The sequence below is a fragment of the Chlorocebus sabaeus genome, chromosome 17, assembly GCF_047675955.1.
Source record: "Chlorocebus sabaeus isolate Y175 chromosome 17, mChlSab1.0.hap1, whole genome shotgun sequence".
Taxonomy (NCBI): domain Eukaryota; kingdom Metazoa; phylum Chordata; class Mammalia; order Primates; family Cercopithecidae; genus Chlorocebus; species Chlorocebus sabaeus.
In genome coordinates, this window is record NC_132920.1 from 59,586,001 (window position 1) to 59,602,907 (window position 16,907).

Genomic DNA, 16,907 nt, shown 5'->3' on the forward strand with positions numbered 1-16,907 from the left:
AATTTTAAATTAATAGTAAATAAAAGTGAGAGTTGTATGAAGCAATTTATTGAGATAGCAGTTACATACTTATCTATGTAAGTGGAAGACATAGAATAGACTTGGTTCATGTTCTGAAGGACCACATTAAGCTCCGATCGTAGGGTAGGGACTGATGAAGAGGCCGCTGCTTGACTGAAAAACTCCTCACACTTATTTGTGATAGTTCCCAAATCATCTTTAAGTCGTTCCAGCTCTTTCTTTAGTTTCTATAGAACAGAGAACAAACAAAGGTATCAGGCCATCACCTATGATTAGGTGTTTTTCTTAAACTAGTTTAAAAACACACATTTCACATTAAGACCAATGACTTAGAAATATACATATTCTTTGCTTTTTATCAAAGAAACCACGCCATGGCATTCAAGTTTTACAATCAATAATTTCCTTACTGCTCATCTCCTTAGGCTCAACATCTAACTTAGTACTTTTGCACACAGCAGGTGTATAATGACTTTTATTACAAGTCCTTATGTCCTTCATCACAATGAAAGTGAGTGTGTACATATTCTCATGTTTACCTGAGTCAGAGGTAGACTGAATCCTAGTTTATAATCAGCAATAATTACATAATCAGACCTCACCTCACACTAGACTGGCTAGTGTGAGTGTACAAAACTGAACATTAAGAAGTCACAAGAGATGATACATAAGGTCATTAAGAGAGTTAGTTTTTTTCCCAACACATTTATAGCTCTCACCTCTTGTTCTGTGATTCTGAACACACTTTCATGCAAATCATCTCTTTCCAGGGGAGTTCGAATCTGTCTAATCAGCCGATCTTCACAGTTCTCTAACCTAAGTCTAATGTTTCGAACTTCAGAGATGTAGAGATTATAAACTGACTCCTCTTGCTCCTCTGTGAAAATAAATATAATGTTTAGAAAATACCTTGTTTTCTATCTCTTAGAAGCTTCTGTTTATGTTTTAATATGACAACTTTGTTATTACTGGGACATAGCTAGTCAACCAAATGGTTCCTGTTTTCATCACAAACCCATTCTAAAGGTATAAATCTTAAAACATAAATCTTAAAATTTAAGAAGAATTAATAAAATTTCCCAAATGCTATTTGAAGTACCCATTTCTGATTAAATGCTGTCCAAAGTAATATGTTGCTATTTTACGTTCACAAAAATGTGAATTATATTAGCTACAGATTAATTACAAAAATCAAATAAAAATCCTTAAAAGTAAAAAGTAGGTGAATAACATTCAATGTTTAAGATTTTTTAAAAATAGAATATTACTAATAAAATTGTCTCTAAAATCAAAAAAGTTCAAAATAAAATCTTTATCTAACAAAAGTAAACTAGGCAAAAACCTTTTGCTTTAATCCTTGTATAAAATCCAAGTTTGGTAAGTGAGAAAATGATTGAATCTTTTCTGAAACTGAAGGATTGCAAAATAGTGAAAATGATGAAAAGTAAGAATTTGTTGTTTGTCCAACCAGTTGGTTGGCACCTTTTATTAATTCATCATTTGGAAACAAATAAATCCCTTCTTGAGTCTTCCTACCTCAAACATGCTTTTACTGTTCCAGAAATTGTGTCTACATATGATAGGCTGAGTGATACAATATACCTAAGATTGAGATTCCCATTGAGAGCAAAAATTAGCCAGAACTAAACACCTATGGTGAAAAAAAGACGGGGATCCCCATGCTTTACCTCTTTCTGCAGACTTAAGAAGTTCTTGATAATACTGCTTACATACATTAACCTCCTTTTCCAGTTGTGTTATATCTGAGCCTGAAAAGATTTGGGACTCCTGGCTATCTTCCAGAAAATCTTCAAAACGAGATTGTAGATTACTTAGAACTTGCTGATGTTCACCAGGTAGCATTGTCTTTATCTAAAGAAGACCAAAGACTCATGTAATTCATTCTATTACTAATAGATTTGAATGGGATACACTTCAAATTGGTTGTATGGTATATGCCAATCTAAACGAATAATCATAAATAGAAACATTTGAAATTAACTGTCTTTTTCATTAACAATTTTAATTTTTTTTTTTCTTTTGAGACGGAGTTTCACTCTTGTTGCCCAGGCTGCAATGGCACAATCTCGGCTCACTACAACCTCCCCTCCCAGGTTCAAACAATTCTCTTGCCTCAGCCTCCAGAGTAGCTAAGATTACAGGTATGCGCCACCACACCTAGCTAATTTTGTATTTTTAGTAGAGACAGGGTTTCTCCACGTTGGTCAGGCTGGTCTCGAACTCCAGACCTCTCAGGTGATCCACCCAACTCGGCCTCCCAAAGTCCTGGGATTACAGGCATGAGCCACCGCACCCAGCCAACAATTTTAACGACAAAGAAAAACAAGTCTACAAAACTCAATAAATGAAATCAACTGTACCCATCATTGTATATCCAACAACTACATTCTGTCTCCCTATCTCACAGTAAGCACTGAATGAAATTCATGATTTCCGGATTTCCTCAATTCTTAAAAAGTGCTTTATATGCTGTGGGCATATAACAAATATTCACTGAATAAATGAATATTAGCATGGATTTGCCGGACTCCATCCTATTCTACAGCAAACACAAACACCACCACACATATGAAAAGGCATGCACATTTTTGGACATATTGGGTTGACATATAGATTCACACTTACTGAAGCCACATTGCTGGCTCGAATTCTATCAATTTCATTGATGAGATAATGCCAGGATACTACACTCTTCATGTTTATGTGAGACTCATGCCAAAGAGTCAGGACATTCTGATACTGTTGCTCAATTCTGAAACACATGAAAAAGAACTTAGATTAATCTTTTTACTCCCTCTGAAAACACACTGCAATTTTTCTTTCTGTGTGAAATATTCCATATTTATTAGTTCTAGAGACTTCTAATCCTGTGGGGCGTTGACAAAGTATTAATTGTTTCTTCAACCTTCAGAGAGCCCCCAAAACTAGATCAATGTTTTCAGCTAATATATACAAACCTGTTGGCAAAGTCCACCGCTTCTTTGTTTGGCGGAGGAACGGTGAAGCACACAGATGGGACCATAGCCTCGTTCCCAGTAGGACTAATGACCTTCCATTTAGCACGATGAGAGTTATTCGCCAAAACACATTCATCATCTTTGTAAATGGTTATCTGGTTTTAAATAAAGAGCAGAGTAACTCAATGAGGTCACTGTTAACTGTTTTCCATACTCAATCCTGGGACTTTTTTGGTTTTATGAGGGGGGAAATCATCACTAGTTAGCAATATGATCTCATTTACAAAATATATGAATAATGACAGAAACTGGTCTGTTTCTAGGAGTTGCAAGTACCTCAATTTGTCTGTAGTCACAGATAGCTTTGATTGGAATAGAAGTTTTGAGTGGACAGTCAGAATTCCTTGGCTTCAGTTGAATTATTGTTTTTGCTTTTCCCATTAGGCTTGCTATAGTGCTTTTGTACTGCAGAAGTTCTTCTTTCTCTTCCTAGGTAATAAATACAGTGAATTTTAAGAATTAAAAGACTTGTACTCTCCATGCCTTCAGCACTTCACACAAATTAAACTTCATCAGAAAAGTCTTCTCTGACTACCTAGTCTAAATTTTCAAACATTCCCCCTCCACCCTGTCTTGTTTCCCTCTTCCTTTCTTTGGTTTGTTTGGTTTTCTCTTTCTTCTTTGACATTTACGCTACCTAACATACTATTATAAATTTTACTTATTTATCCTATTTATTGTCTAACTCCCTCTCTAGCATGTAAGCACAATGGTAGAGATTCTTGTCTGCTTTGTTCACTGCTGTAGCTCTAGAACCTAAAACAGTGCCCAGGATATATTAAGAACTTAAAAAGTATTTGCAGAATGAATGACTAAACACACACATGCACACACACACACACACACACTATAAAACCATCTTAAAATATCAAAGCTATCACATAAAAAAACACTTTTGTTGTATTTGTTGCCAAAAGAATACTAAAACTGAATGTGCAAATGTGTAATTGAATTAGTGGGAAATATCAAGAGTGCCAATAAAATACAAAGTTCTGCTCATATAAAACACTACTCTAATCACTTATGCATACTTATAAAATGCATAGGTTTTGTATTAGTACCATTGATTCCTGAACAAGGTCTTCTAGCTTGTGAATGCTGCTTGATCTATCACAGCTGTACTTCCGCTGAATGGCATCTTTTAGATTCCTTAGGTAATCAGTAGCTTCTTTGGCATCATTGAAAAACTAAGGAAAGAAGAAACCTGGCAGTTAAAGTATGTTAAATACCAGCAAAGCACACAGCTGTCACCCTCCAAAACCAAGGTCCTATGTGTACCCCTCATAAGTGAGAACAGAATAAAAGCACAAGATAGCTTAATAGTCACATCCTTCCTTGGACCAAAGAATAACACTTGAAGTTGAATAGTGTCCAAAGCTTTTGTGTATATGATGTTTTGACTCTCTATTATTTTGACTGAAGGTCTGTTTTAAATTAGGATTTAAACAATTTTTAAGTAGGAGTGAAATTCCAAGAATACTTAAAAACTTCTATGATTTTAGAAGTTCAGCAGTTATAGATGGTTGATTCTCTATATGAACACAGTTCCTAAATAAGAGACACATTTGTAGAGTAGAATAAAGATTTTAGGATATCTTAAGAGATTTTTAAAGGATTCCTGCATTAACAGAATACTTCAATCTATCTCATAGGACATAAAACCAACTCTTCCAGCCTACAAAGGAAACAATTCACATTATATATATATATGGAAGTTATGATTTTATTGAAGTTATGATTCTACTCGCATACCTCGAAATACGCAGTGTTCTCCTTTATGTGCTGCTCCACACACTGGCAGAGCTGTAAGATCCAGCTCCACTGCGTCTGCATTGCTGCTCTGTAGGCCTTAAAGATAAAACAGAGCCATCATAACTAACTGGAGAGAAACAAGGCACACATACCTTTTGATACTGATGCTTCTAAATGCTAACTCCACTATCTAAATAGATGACCAATTGTTTTGGCAGAATAAGACTTGAAAATCAAGGCAGTGACTGGGTATGGTGGCTCATACCTGTAGTCCCAACACTTTGGGAGGCCGAGGCAGGAGGATCACCTGAGGTCCGGAGTTCAAGACCAGCCTGGCCAACATGGTGAAATCCTGTCTCCACTAAAAATACAAAAATTAGCCAGGTGTGGTGGCACATGCCTGTAATCCCAGCTACTCGGGAGGCAAGGCAGGAGAATTGCCTGAACCCACAAGGTGGAGGTTACAGTAAGCCAGGATTGCGCCACTGCACTCCAGCCTGGGGAACAAGAGTGAAACTCCATCTCAAAAAGAAAAAAAGAAAATCAGGGCAGTACAATTTTCCTCTTATCTAAGTCTTCTCACTTATACAAAGTCAGTCCTAAAGTTAAAATACAAATTTTTAAACCACGCAAGTTGATTTATTTTCAATTTTAAGCTTCTTGAAATTTCTTCTTAAAATATAAGAAAAAAATTAACTCTTGCTATGGGAAAAAAAAATATTTAAAAACTAAAATAAATGCAAGCTATCCCTCCTATTTACAAAACCAACACTTGACTCCTTTGCCACCAGCTCTTATATCTGCTTTGTGGAATCCTCCGGTATGTTTTCTTTTGTGGCACATTCATCTCTCCTTTCTCTGAATTTTTATGGTGCTAGATCATAAAATATACCTTCTAACACAGAAATACATGGTTATGTAGTTTTCTCTTTGTTTTTGCTGGGGTAAGGTTTGGGGAGGGTGGAAAAGGAAATGTGTGTACTCCCAAATCAGTGTAATTCTGAAATTATAATGATGAAAATACTAGGAATTTTTATTTTTATTTTAAAAATGTGTTTCTTGAACTTTAATTCAATACAGAGTGTATCTTTCATGTAAACAATATTGTAGAAAGGATACCTACTTCCTTAAGGAAACATGAAATATTCTTTTCTATTTAAGGTGCAATTCACTGATTTCCAGAAGAGGGCACTCGAGATGCTTTAATGACTTTTAGGTAAGCCTGTCATTTTTCCTCCTTTTGGAAAAGCTCATTCCTGCTGAGCTATAGTTAGGCAGCGTTTCCGAATGGAATGTATGATGCAGCATTGAAAATGTGGCAACATATCATGATCATATTCTACCTCAAATTAAGCTACTTTCAGTAAATTGGCTAGAAAACATGTATCATATATTCTTTTTTCATATAAAACATGAAACAGTATTGATAATTAACTAAATATTATCCATGTACCCAAACAAGACACTGGATAGGCCAATGGGATCATAAAGATGACCAAGGTTTCATTTTACTTAAGAAATTTTTCATGGGTGCAGCACACCAACATGGCACAAGTATACATATGTAGCAAACCTGCACGTTGTGCACATGTACCCTACAACTTGAAGTTTAATAATAATAAATAAATTTAAAAAAAAAAGAAATTTTTCATTAATTAAATTATAATTTCTACATAAAAGTGATCAGAGTGACATTCACATGTTCCATTCCCATCAAAATTCTTGGCCCATAATCGTATTTCCTAACAGTTTTCATCTCTCTACCCTAAGAAATACTCTCTTTTTAGTTTATTAGTGTACAAAACCACATACCAGGCCCTCCATTATTCTACTTTCCTTTCCCAAAAGGTTCTCTACTCTTCTACGTTTTTAACATTCATATGTGACATTTCATGTAGACACAAAACTGTATTTTATATAAAAGATCATACATACCATCCCTAAAACTTCCTGATGAGCCTAGAATTATACTAATATTTTGAGTTATTATGATTTCAGCGAACCTATCAGATTCCTTTCCTCAATTGAGAGTTTGAAGCATGACAACTTTCAAGACAAGCATCATTTTTTTTCCTCTGGCAAAATATCATATCTGACTGCCTATGAATGACAACCCCTAAGCCCATGTGTGACAATCCCTACTTTCTTACATAACCCCCCATCTTCCATTCAGAAAGTCACTAACTCTGTCTAATATACAATTTAAAACATTGTTCCGACTGCACAGGCAACCTGATAAATCCCATCTCAATTTTCCACTTCTGAATTTGAAATGTTCACTGCACATTACAAAGCCTTGTCATGATGCTGTCCCAATACACCTCACAAAACCAGAGCATAAATAAAAGTAGTAAACTGAATCATAACAGCTGGTATTTTTTTGAGAACACATAATGTACCAAAAACTATACTAAGCAATAAGAGTAAATTATTTCCTTCTTATTCTCATCACAACTCTATGGATCAGAGGTAATTTCTCCCATTTTTGGTAGGAAAATGAGGCTTGGCAAGACTATGTCACTTGTGCAATGTTACACAATCAGAAATAAATAATATGGCAATGCTTATATAGAGAAGGTATACATATAAAGGTATTTATATTTACAGTAATACATCTTCTCAGCCAAAGAGACTGACAAGGGTACTTTTATTCTAAGTGATGGGTGACATACTTAGAGCCAGAGAACAGAAGGCAGTCAGTACAATTTGTCAGAAACATTATTTTTGAGCCAGGTTTTAATAAAAGTTAGATGGTTTGTAATTTTCAACTGCTCAGCAATAAAAGAATCTGAAGGGAAATAATCATATCAATATTCAACCAACACCATTACACTGTCCAGCTTACCTCAATAGTTAACCGGGCTGGATGGTTTTCTAGAAGTAGCTGCTCTGCTATCTCTTGAACTGATTTAATATTTTCTTCCTTTTGATCAAGTTCTCTCATTAACTCCTTCAAGAAAGAATTAAGAAGTGTGTTAGAAAAATATATAAACCTAAAATGCAACCCTAGTATGCAAGTACAAAGGGTGTACTTACAGCATGATAATCTTTTTTCCTAGCTACATTGGTGTTTCTCTCACTCCAGTCATAAGCAACTTCCTCCTCTTCTTTTTCATTCAACCAAATAAGTTCATTAGTCGCACGACTTACAAAATTATGGAGTGTATCAAGGTGCCGTTCCTGATTCCTGGATGTATTCTTTAGTAAAGAAAATCATCATAAGAATCATGTTTTTGCCAAATATAGATAAGGGAAACAGAAGGTTTTAAAAAAAAAAACTTACCAAGAGTTTTGCATACTGACTCTCTAATCTGTGCAACTTTTCTGCATAAGTCAGTTTAAGAGGTGCTGTCATTTGAATCTATAACATGAGATTTAAAAGACACTCCAGTTAGGAATCTGAAGGAATTCTGACTCACACTTAATGTATCTATTATTGATTTACAGGGTCTTTATGTAAAAAGCAAAACAAGAGTAAACTAAAACAAAATATATACAAATTTTAAATTCACATACCTCACTGATTTTAGCTTCTTTGAGGCTAGATTCAAATTCTTCAATAGCTCTATGAACATTTTTATGATTTTCTAAATGGCTTTCAACACTTGGCAAATCTGAGCCCCATTCAGTGTGGTCCAGTTGTACCTTCAAACAGTAAAATACTAAGTTTAGAAAAGAAATTGCTAACAATAAAGACGGAAACACTCAGGTAAAGTAAACTCTGTTTTACCTGCATCTCTTCAACCCAGTTCAAAAGATCCTGAACAAATTTCATGTTAATTTCCTCTTCTGTTAAATTTTGATCTAGCAAAGAAGACTTTAGAAGGGGTTTTCGGATCTGCATTAACTTCAGAGTTTGCAATGAATTTGGCTCTACTCCTGAACTGAAATTTGGAACTGATCCTGATGGGAAACCAGGTGTATAAGCTGGAGTGACAGATGGAGTCAGGCGGGAAGTCATCCCTGATGACAGGCCAGAAGTCATACTAGAAGAGGTTAGGGAAGGTGTTAAACCCTGGGTCAGCCCTGAGGTGAGACTAGGGTGTAAGGTCTGCGCAAATCCTGAGTTTAAACTTTGAGTGATTCCTGATATCATGAGCTTTGTCTGTTCTGTTGTCAGCATGCGTCCTTTGCTGTACACAGAAGAACATTCGTTTCTTAAGGCCATAATTTCATCACGCAGTTTTGCAACCCTGAAAAGAAAATCCAAAGGGATAAGGTGAAATACAAAAGGCACTTGTCACAAAGAGTGAGCTCTAATGTAAATTATGGGCTTTAGTTAATAATGATGTGTCAATATTGGCTTATCAGTTTTAGCAAATGTGCCACACTAATGCAAGACGTAAATAACAGGGGAAGAGGGAGGTATAAGGGAGCATATGGGAACTCTGTATTCTTCACTCAATTTTTCAGTATGCCAAAACTGCTCAAAAATATAAACAAGAAAAACGAGGAGATAACTGTAGTTATATTGGTAAAATTTTGCATCATGATTTTTTTCAATGAGCACTGTACTGTGAGGACTTTCAATCTTATTTGTCTTTATAACTATCATTTATAATGAATACAATTACTATAGCATATGATCATTTTTACATTTATGTATATATTTTTCATATTTAGAATTACTATAGATTCCTAAAGGTGAAATTACCGGGTCAAAGGATCATTTAAAATTTTTGCATTTATACATTCATACTCACACACACAGAAAGAGAGACAGAAAGAGAGAGAGAAACTATAGCCTGAAATATTCCATACCTACTCCCAAACACACACTACTCAGTGATAAAGGTTTTCATACACATATTTTCTTTCAAGATTTTGTTATGAACATTTTCATAATAGGATAAACCGAAAACCAAAAAGCTGAATTAAAAATGACACTTTTTGGCCAGGCACAGAGGCTCATGCCTATAATCCCAGCATTTTGGGAGGCCAAGGCAGGTGGATCACTTAAGGTCAGGAGTAGAAGACCAGCCTGGCGAACACAGTAAAACCCCGTCTCCACTAAAAATACAAAAAATTAGCCAGGCATGGTGGTGGGTGCCTGTAATCTCAGCTACTAGGGAGACTGAGACACGATAATCACCTGAAGCCAGGAGGCAGAGGTTGCAGTGAGCCGAGATCGCACCACTGCACTACAGCCTGAATGACAGAGCAAAACTGCTTCTCAAAAAAAAAAAAAAAAAAAAGACACTGTCTTACATTTTTTCTCTTTCAAACTCTTTTCTCTTTCAAAGTATTCTCTTTCCCATGAATACTTTAAATGTATGTAAATGCATGTATGTAACATACATACATCTAGTGTATTCATTTTAACGAGTTAGCTCCTGCAGCAGTATTATATGTACCATAAAATATTTTTTCTATTGCTAATCTTTAAAAAACAAATATCTACTTAAACACCAAAATATACAAAAATGTGACACACATTTTCATCTAAAAAAGAGCAAAGAAATATATTTCATAAAATTTTCATATTCTACATTCCTATTTCAAATGCCCATGAAACAGTTATACAAAAAAAGGACAGAGAAAGAATAAGTAGCATTCTTACCTCTGTACCAATTGATCTGCCTGGTAGTACTTTCCATCAATAAGAATCTGTACATCAATTACATGCTGGCGTAAAAGGTTCTCACATTCAAGTATATACCCAGCAATTTCTGCTTCATTCTGAAACTGCACTCCTGATTCTAATCTTTTAGAATCCTGTATTTTAGAAGAACGCAGTATTAATTCTGTGAAACAAGTTTAAAAACGACCTCAAATATAAAACATCAAATATTGGAACAGAAGCCTACTTGGGCTTTCTTTAGTTTTCCTTGTTGGTTCAAAAATATGTTTTCTCTCTTCTTGTCTCTCAGAGAGCAAACACCAATCACAATCTTTAACAAACTTTAAGTTTCAGTGGAGAATAGTACCAAGAATCAACCAAACATTATGCAAAAGTTTTAGTTCATCCAAATGCACAGTGAATCCTCTACACCACAACTTCAATGGCTCTTAAAATTAACTTACAGACTGAAGAGCATTTCGAGCAAGTATTAGTTTGTCTTCACAGATGACACTGTCCCTCTGAACTCGGTGGGCAATCTGTTGTAACATTTCTAACCTAAAAGATGAGACGTAATAAAATAAAGCTTTTTCCTTTGAAGTCAAAGAGCTCGCCATTCCTGAAAAGTGCTGCCCATCAAAAAGCAAAACACAATCCCACACCAATGATTCAATACCTGCGTCCATCAAAGGATTCATTGCCGAAGCTAATGCAAGAGTTGATCAGTGTTGGACCATAATGAACCGAGAGAAGATTTTCATTCGAATCAAGACTGGTTCGAGTGCTGGTAGTGTTACTAAACACAGAATCACTGCTACGGTAACTATAACTACTACTGTGCATTTTTATTCCTGAAACTATGTTCTTTCTTTGATCACTCAAAGTAGACTGAAAGGTAGGAGGTCTGGAAAAAGCTCTACTTCTAACGGTGAAAAGTGGCAGCTGAATATTACAGCTTTTAATGGCTCCTTAAATATGCTTCAACATGCATATGCAACACACAGCAAATAATATGCTGATAACTATTCAAAAGAATCTAGCCTAAAGCCATTCGCTTGCTAGCTGAGGTTTGCCTTTTGTAGCTTGTATTAAAACCCTACAAGTATGAACAAAGCACACAGATTGGGCGTCACTGCAAAGGATATGCCAAATATTTGCACTAAGAGTCATTCAATTGCAACCACCTAAAAAACAACTCAGATGCCTCACAGATGTCCAGGATAACTAGTAAAGATTATTCTGGCAATACCAATCATTAGCTAAAAGAACACAAATATCCAGTCATAGTCTGACTTCTGAAAAGACCAAGTCTATGCTGAATAATGTAAGGAAGGCAAACAGCTAGAAATTATGAAGTACCTATAAACAAATGAATTTGATAAGAAGAAAGCACACTTCCATTTTAACCACCATGTCATTTGTTTATTAGGTTAAATTAATGGAAAAATATCAATTTACTTTTCTTTATATGACATGCTCCCAGTAATGTTACTGCTAAATCTTCTATAAAGTGCCAAGTAGAATACTGAAGCAATGCTTACAAATGTGTCTGTGCTTGTTTTTCCATTCTATAGGGTATTACACGGCATAAGAACACTGACTCTTTTCCATTTGTTTTTCATACACTTCCATGCCACATAGCTATTACTCGCAATACATGGACAATGCCAAAAAACTTGCATGAAGAAACATGAAGGCATTTATCCAACCAGGCTCCTAAATATTTTCCTACCTCCAATAATACTGTGACTTCTCCCCTCTAAGAATAGATATTTTTCTTTTCAGGGATCAAGAAAGGGGAAACTTGAGAGTGACACATCAATCGCTTCTCAGCCTGTTGGCTAAGATCAAGTGTGAGAGTACCACATCAAATACAGTGAGTGAACAGAACAGCTCCAAACAATAACAGTGGCACCTAGCATTTATTAAGTAATTATTATGTGCAATAAATTAATCATTTTAGATACATAACTCATCTCATAACCACCCAATGTAGTAGGCACTATTACATCCTGTTTACAAATGAGGAAACCGAGGCTTAAACAGTGAAAGAATTTGTCTAAGATCATACAACTTTGCAGGCTGAGCTAATAATCTAATTTAAAATTGAGTGGCTTCTAGGCCCTGAACTCAACCACTCTCTGCTTTCTTTTATGAACATATCTTAAAATTCAGCTACTGTTCTGATGCCTAAAAATCTACTCTGTATCCTCTGGAATACTTCTCCATTATTTCAAATGATTAATGTAGTATCTCATTTTAATCACCCAGAATTACCTCTTCCGTAAAAGCTGCATCCTGTATATTTCTGGCTTGTTTTGGTTTTAATAATCCAGTTACGTACACATATTATTACACTTTAACATAAATGTAATCAGTAATTTAATAAAGGACTGACATGTTAGACTTGCTCTCATATATTTATTTTATGCATTATTTCACAACGTTGAATCTTGAAGTCAACGTATAAGGCACAGAGAACATGACAATACTGAGCACCTCTAATGTGTGTCAGGCGCTGTGTAAAGCATTGGCAATGCAAGGGACAGAAAAAAACAAGGGTTTCTCTCCACATTTTTTGGAGGTCATATCTGTGGAACAGGCAAGCCTTAAGCAATAACAGAAATAAATATAAAAATACAACCAAGATAAGCACTATGAAGGACCAATACATGTCAACATGAGAATTTTAAGCAAGATATCTGAACTAGCCTAGGAAACTATGGAAAGTTTCTTGAGAAAGTAATGTTGGAGCTGAGATCTGAGAATGTTTAGGTGTAAAGCAGCCAGTGTAGCTGCTGTGCAGAGAGCAAAGGGGCTGGAAAGGTGTGTCTGACCACACAGGCCTTACCCTGTAATATGGTTTGCCTGTGTCCCCACTCAAATCTCACCTTGAATTGTAATAATCCTCATATGTCAAGGGTGGGGTCAGGTGGAGATAATTGAATCATGGGGGCGATTTCCCCCATACTGTTCTCAGAGTAGTGAATAAGTCTTATGAGATCTGATGATTTTATAAATGGGAGTTCCCCTGCACAAGCTCTTGCCTGCTGACATGTAAGATGTGACTTTGCTCCTCATTCGCCTTCCACCATGATTGTGAGGCCTCTCCAGCCACATGGAACTGTGAGTCAATTAAACCTCTTTACATTATAAAATTATCCAGTCTCGGACATGTCTTTATTAGCACCACGAGAATGGACTAATACACCCTACAAGGTCTAGGTCCTATAGACATCATGGCTAATGAGGAACACAGATCACAATACCCAGGTACCAGGTTAAGACTGTAACGGAGACAAATTCATCCAACAAACATTTCCTGAAGATTAAATGGTACCTTCCGAGGCAACTGGGTGTAGTGAGAGACAAAATGACAAAGAGCTAGTGATGATTTCATGGAGTAAACGCACTTGTAGAAGTGTGGCAGAAAGGGAACCTGAACTAACATTTATTGAGTGTGTTCTAGACGCCATCCATCACCCTTTAAATGAAGGCAAGCTAGATTTTGGTTTCCACTGCCCCTTGGAAAGAGAACTATAGCAAAAAATGTAATAAGAAATAAAATCAGTTCATTGTTGACCTATAAGCTTTTAGATCCAGGCCCTGGTGACTTAAGGTCAATATGAGAAATCACAAGTAATTTTGACTGGTTTTAAAACTGTAAAGCCTTATTAGATGAGACTTCACATACCAGTCGAGCCTAGCAGGTCATTTATATACATATTACTTCACTGATTGACTCCTTAAAATCTCTTAGAAAAGTTTCTAGATAAGAAAATGGAAGATCAGAAAGATTAAGTGACTTATCCAAGGTCACGTAAACAGACGTTTAACTTAAGTTCTTTCACAAGAACACAGAGGCCCCTCCACACTTGATATTCATGGCAGAAAACACCTCTGGCCTACCTTTCTACTTCTGGACGAAGTGCCTTCTCTCTCTCAAGCATGGCAATAATGAGTTTCCCCCACTCTTTTTCTATGTCATTTGGATGATAACCTTGAAGGAGCTTGATGCGTCCAAATTCTATCCAAATCTTGAGAAAACAAAGAACTTTAATGTGAAGCAAAAATAAAAACAAAACAAAACAAAGATTATGCTTGACAATATAAAGCAAATCTGAGCTTACCTCTAATAGTTTATATAGGCGTTTAATTTTTGATTTTTCTGTCTCCTTTGGTGGAATTTCTGTTTCTTTAAACTGTAAATACTGATTATAAAGTGCCTAAAATAAAAAGGACAATTAAGGACCAAACTTAAAAGATCTGTTTTCATTATCTCACTAAGTCATCATTTCAAGTGTTATGTACTGTATCATATGCAGTCAATGGAATTCCTTTGTTAAACTGACACTCAAAGACAATACCAATTTCCAGCCAGTTGGTGATGTGGGTTATCTAAAATTTGATGAGGGTGTAATTATTGATGTGAGCCATGCTTTAGTGCCACACGGGGTCTGGATAATAATAAACCACGCAGTGTTTACTAGTGCTCTATTAAAAACCTCTCATCCTCCAAACAAGAAAACGTACCCTTTAAAAGATGCGCTTCCCAAATGCTGTACTTTAGCTTTCAGTCTTTGGAAACATAATTTGAAGCAATTCCCATAAAGAAAGGAATAAAACCACTCTCTTCTATTGCATGGTTCTATCCTTCAAAAAAAAAACTTCTTAGCAGAAAGGGCTAAAATTTGGTTTCAATGTCCCAATGGCCAATGTAAACATATTTTTTTAAACAAATGAAGATAGATGCTATTAGTTGATGGGGCTATTATTACAGAAGTTTCAACCGTATAATTAAATTATTACCTAGTTTGTATATATTAATTTGGGAACCTCTTAAATATAGTGTATTTATTAAAAGGGACCTTCATAAAAATTATGTAGATAATGCATCTCCATATTTAATAAAATAAGTGTGTACTAATTACTTCATTCTAATTCATGCAGCTATAAAACAAGACCCTGTAAATCTTTAGGATGACACATTTCTGAAAGATTCTATTCAAAGTTCTGCTAATGCAATTATCTGGCATTTCCCCATGATGGATTTTCTTTTCTAATCTATATCTGTTCTAGTCATCAGCAAGTACTCTGATCACTTCTTCTATAACTAAGGATCTACACTAATCAGAAGCCAGTACAATTCATCCAAGGGTCTGAACAATAGAAATCCATTTGGAAATAAATGTATTGGAACATGAAATCTGAAAATTGTTTTGAAATCAAAATGCAATGTTTCAGGATGTCTGTTGGTCATTAAGCACCGAATGCTCCTATGTGCTAAACACTGTTCATGGCACCACATGGTAGTTGTAGGGAAAAGTTTTCCTGCCCTGGAAAATTACATGTCCATGTAGGGAAACATCACACAAACAGCTTGAGAACACTTAAAAAGTATCATATCATCAGATGCCAAGTAAATTCGTGCCAAGGACAAACTCTGTGGCAATGGGAATGAAAGCTGTTCCACAGATGTTCTGTATGGAAGCAGGAGCACAATGAGTAACTCTAATGGAGCTCACCCTGGGTTATTACAGTTTTCTCTATCCCAGTTTGATCATGAAAATAAAGTTTACAAACCAAGGAAGTAAGGCTTTGTAGGCAATATTCACATTATCAGCTTCTAGAAATAAAGTAGACCACCTTGCTATTATAAAACCACATATGCAAAAGAGACAACTTACCCTTTAATACGTTTACATATTTATAATGACTTTTTTTTTTTTTTCAGATGGAGTCTTGCTCTCCCACCCAGGATGGAGTGCAGTGATGCGATCTCGGCTTACTACAACCTCCACCTCCCAGGTTCAAGCGATTTTCCTGCTTTGGCCTCCTGAGTAGCTGGGATTACACCATGCCAGGCTAATTTTTACATTTTTAATAAAGATGGTGTCTTACCATGTTAGCCAGGCTAGTCTCAAACTCTTGATCTCAGGTGATCCACCCACCTCGACCTCCCAAAGTGCTGGGATTACAGGCATGACCCACTGCACCTGGCTTATAATGGCTTTTATATCTGCAATGTCTGCCTCAAAAGCGTGCCCTAAGTTTTTCACTATTAGAAAATGTTTTACTAAAACATAAATTCACTTATACTGGAAGTCAGACATGTATTTTCAAATTCATGGTGAAATACAGTATGTACCTCTTCCTGCACGAAAAACGCCCTCTGAAGCAGTTTTTAATAGGACTCAACCACAGGCACACCCCCAATCCAGTCCCACATTTGTGTGTACTTCCCAGGGGCCCTCCTACCTCAGCCATCCCTGGGAACTTCAAGCATTTCCTATGTACTAAAATCAATTCGACAATGTCAGTTTCAGAGACTCTCTCAAATTAAACCTTTAACCTCTCAACCAAAGCTGAGAGACTACAGCTAATCTGTTTTAACTGTTAATGTTTTACCTCCATTTTCTCTGTATAATAAGAGAGATGAGTAAACAAAAATTTTGCCTACTTATTAATGGCTTTCCAAGGGCAACTTTTGTTGAATTTCTAAAATTACAGAATTATTATAGCATTACTTAAGGGTT

The 16,907-nt window shown here is 35.8% G+C and overlaps 1 protein-coding gene and 1 long non-coding RNA gene across 23 annotated transcripts in view; one reads left to right on the top strand and one right to left on the bottom strand.

The window, feature by feature from the left end:
• Nucleotides 1–16,907, bottom strand: part of DST (dystonin) — a 486,601-nt gene that overhangs the window by 165,752 nt on the left and 303,942 nt on the right. For 20 of the 22 annotated variants that reach the window (XM_073006092.1, XM_073006096.1, XM_073006083.1 and 17 more), the window contains 17 exons: nucleotides 14,502–14,597; nucleotides 14,281–14,408; nucleotides 10,836–10,929; nucleotides 10,372–10,526; nucleotides 8,542–9,004; nucleotides 8,328–8,456; nucleotides 8,095–8,172; nucleotides 7,848–8,009; nucleotides 7,657–7,761; nucleotides 4,812–4,907; nucleotides 4,121–4,246; nucleotides 3,336–3,488; nucleotides 3,000–3,154; nucleotides 2,668–2,794; nucleotides 1,710–1,893; nucleotides 741–898; nucleotides 70–248 (listed from right to left, as the gene is read on the bottom strand). In XM_073006092.1, the coding sequence (XP_072862193.1) occupies nucleotides 70–248; nucleotides 741–898; nucleotides 1,710–1,893; nucleotides 2,668–2,794; nucleotides 3,000–3,154; nucleotides 3,336–3,488; nucleotides 4,121–4,246; nucleotides 4,812–4,907; nucleotides 7,657–7,761; nucleotides 7,848–8,009; nucleotides 8,095–8,172; nucleotides 8,328–8,456; nucleotides 8,542–9,004; nucleotides 10,372–10,526; nucleotides 10,836–10,929; nucleotides 14,281–14,408; nucleotides 14,502–14,597 (2,588 nt within the window). Of the gene's footprint in view, nucleotides 1–69; nucleotides 249–740; nucleotides 899–1,709; nucleotides 1,894–2,667; nucleotides 2,795–2,999; nucleotides 3,155–3,335; nucleotides 3,489–4,120; nucleotides 4,247–4,811; nucleotides 4,908–7,656; nucleotides 7,762–7,847; nucleotides 8,010–8,094; nucleotides 8,173–8,327; nucleotides 8,457–8,541; nucleotides 9,005–10,371; nucleotides 10,527–10,835; nucleotides 10,930–11,047; nucleotides 14,230–14,280; nucleotides 14,409–14,501; nucleotides 14,598–16,907 lie in introns of those variants that run through there. The other 2 variants (XM_008013655.3, XM_008013656.3) reach the window with 2 other exon arrangements.
• LOC140708893 (uncharacterized) lies at nucleotides 11,083–16,397 on the top strand. Its single transcript, XR_012089201.1, has 3 exons — nucleotides 11,083–11,190; nucleotides 12,157–12,247; nucleotides 16,106–16,397. It is a non-coding gene; the product is annotated as an uncharacterized lncRNA (long non-coding RNA).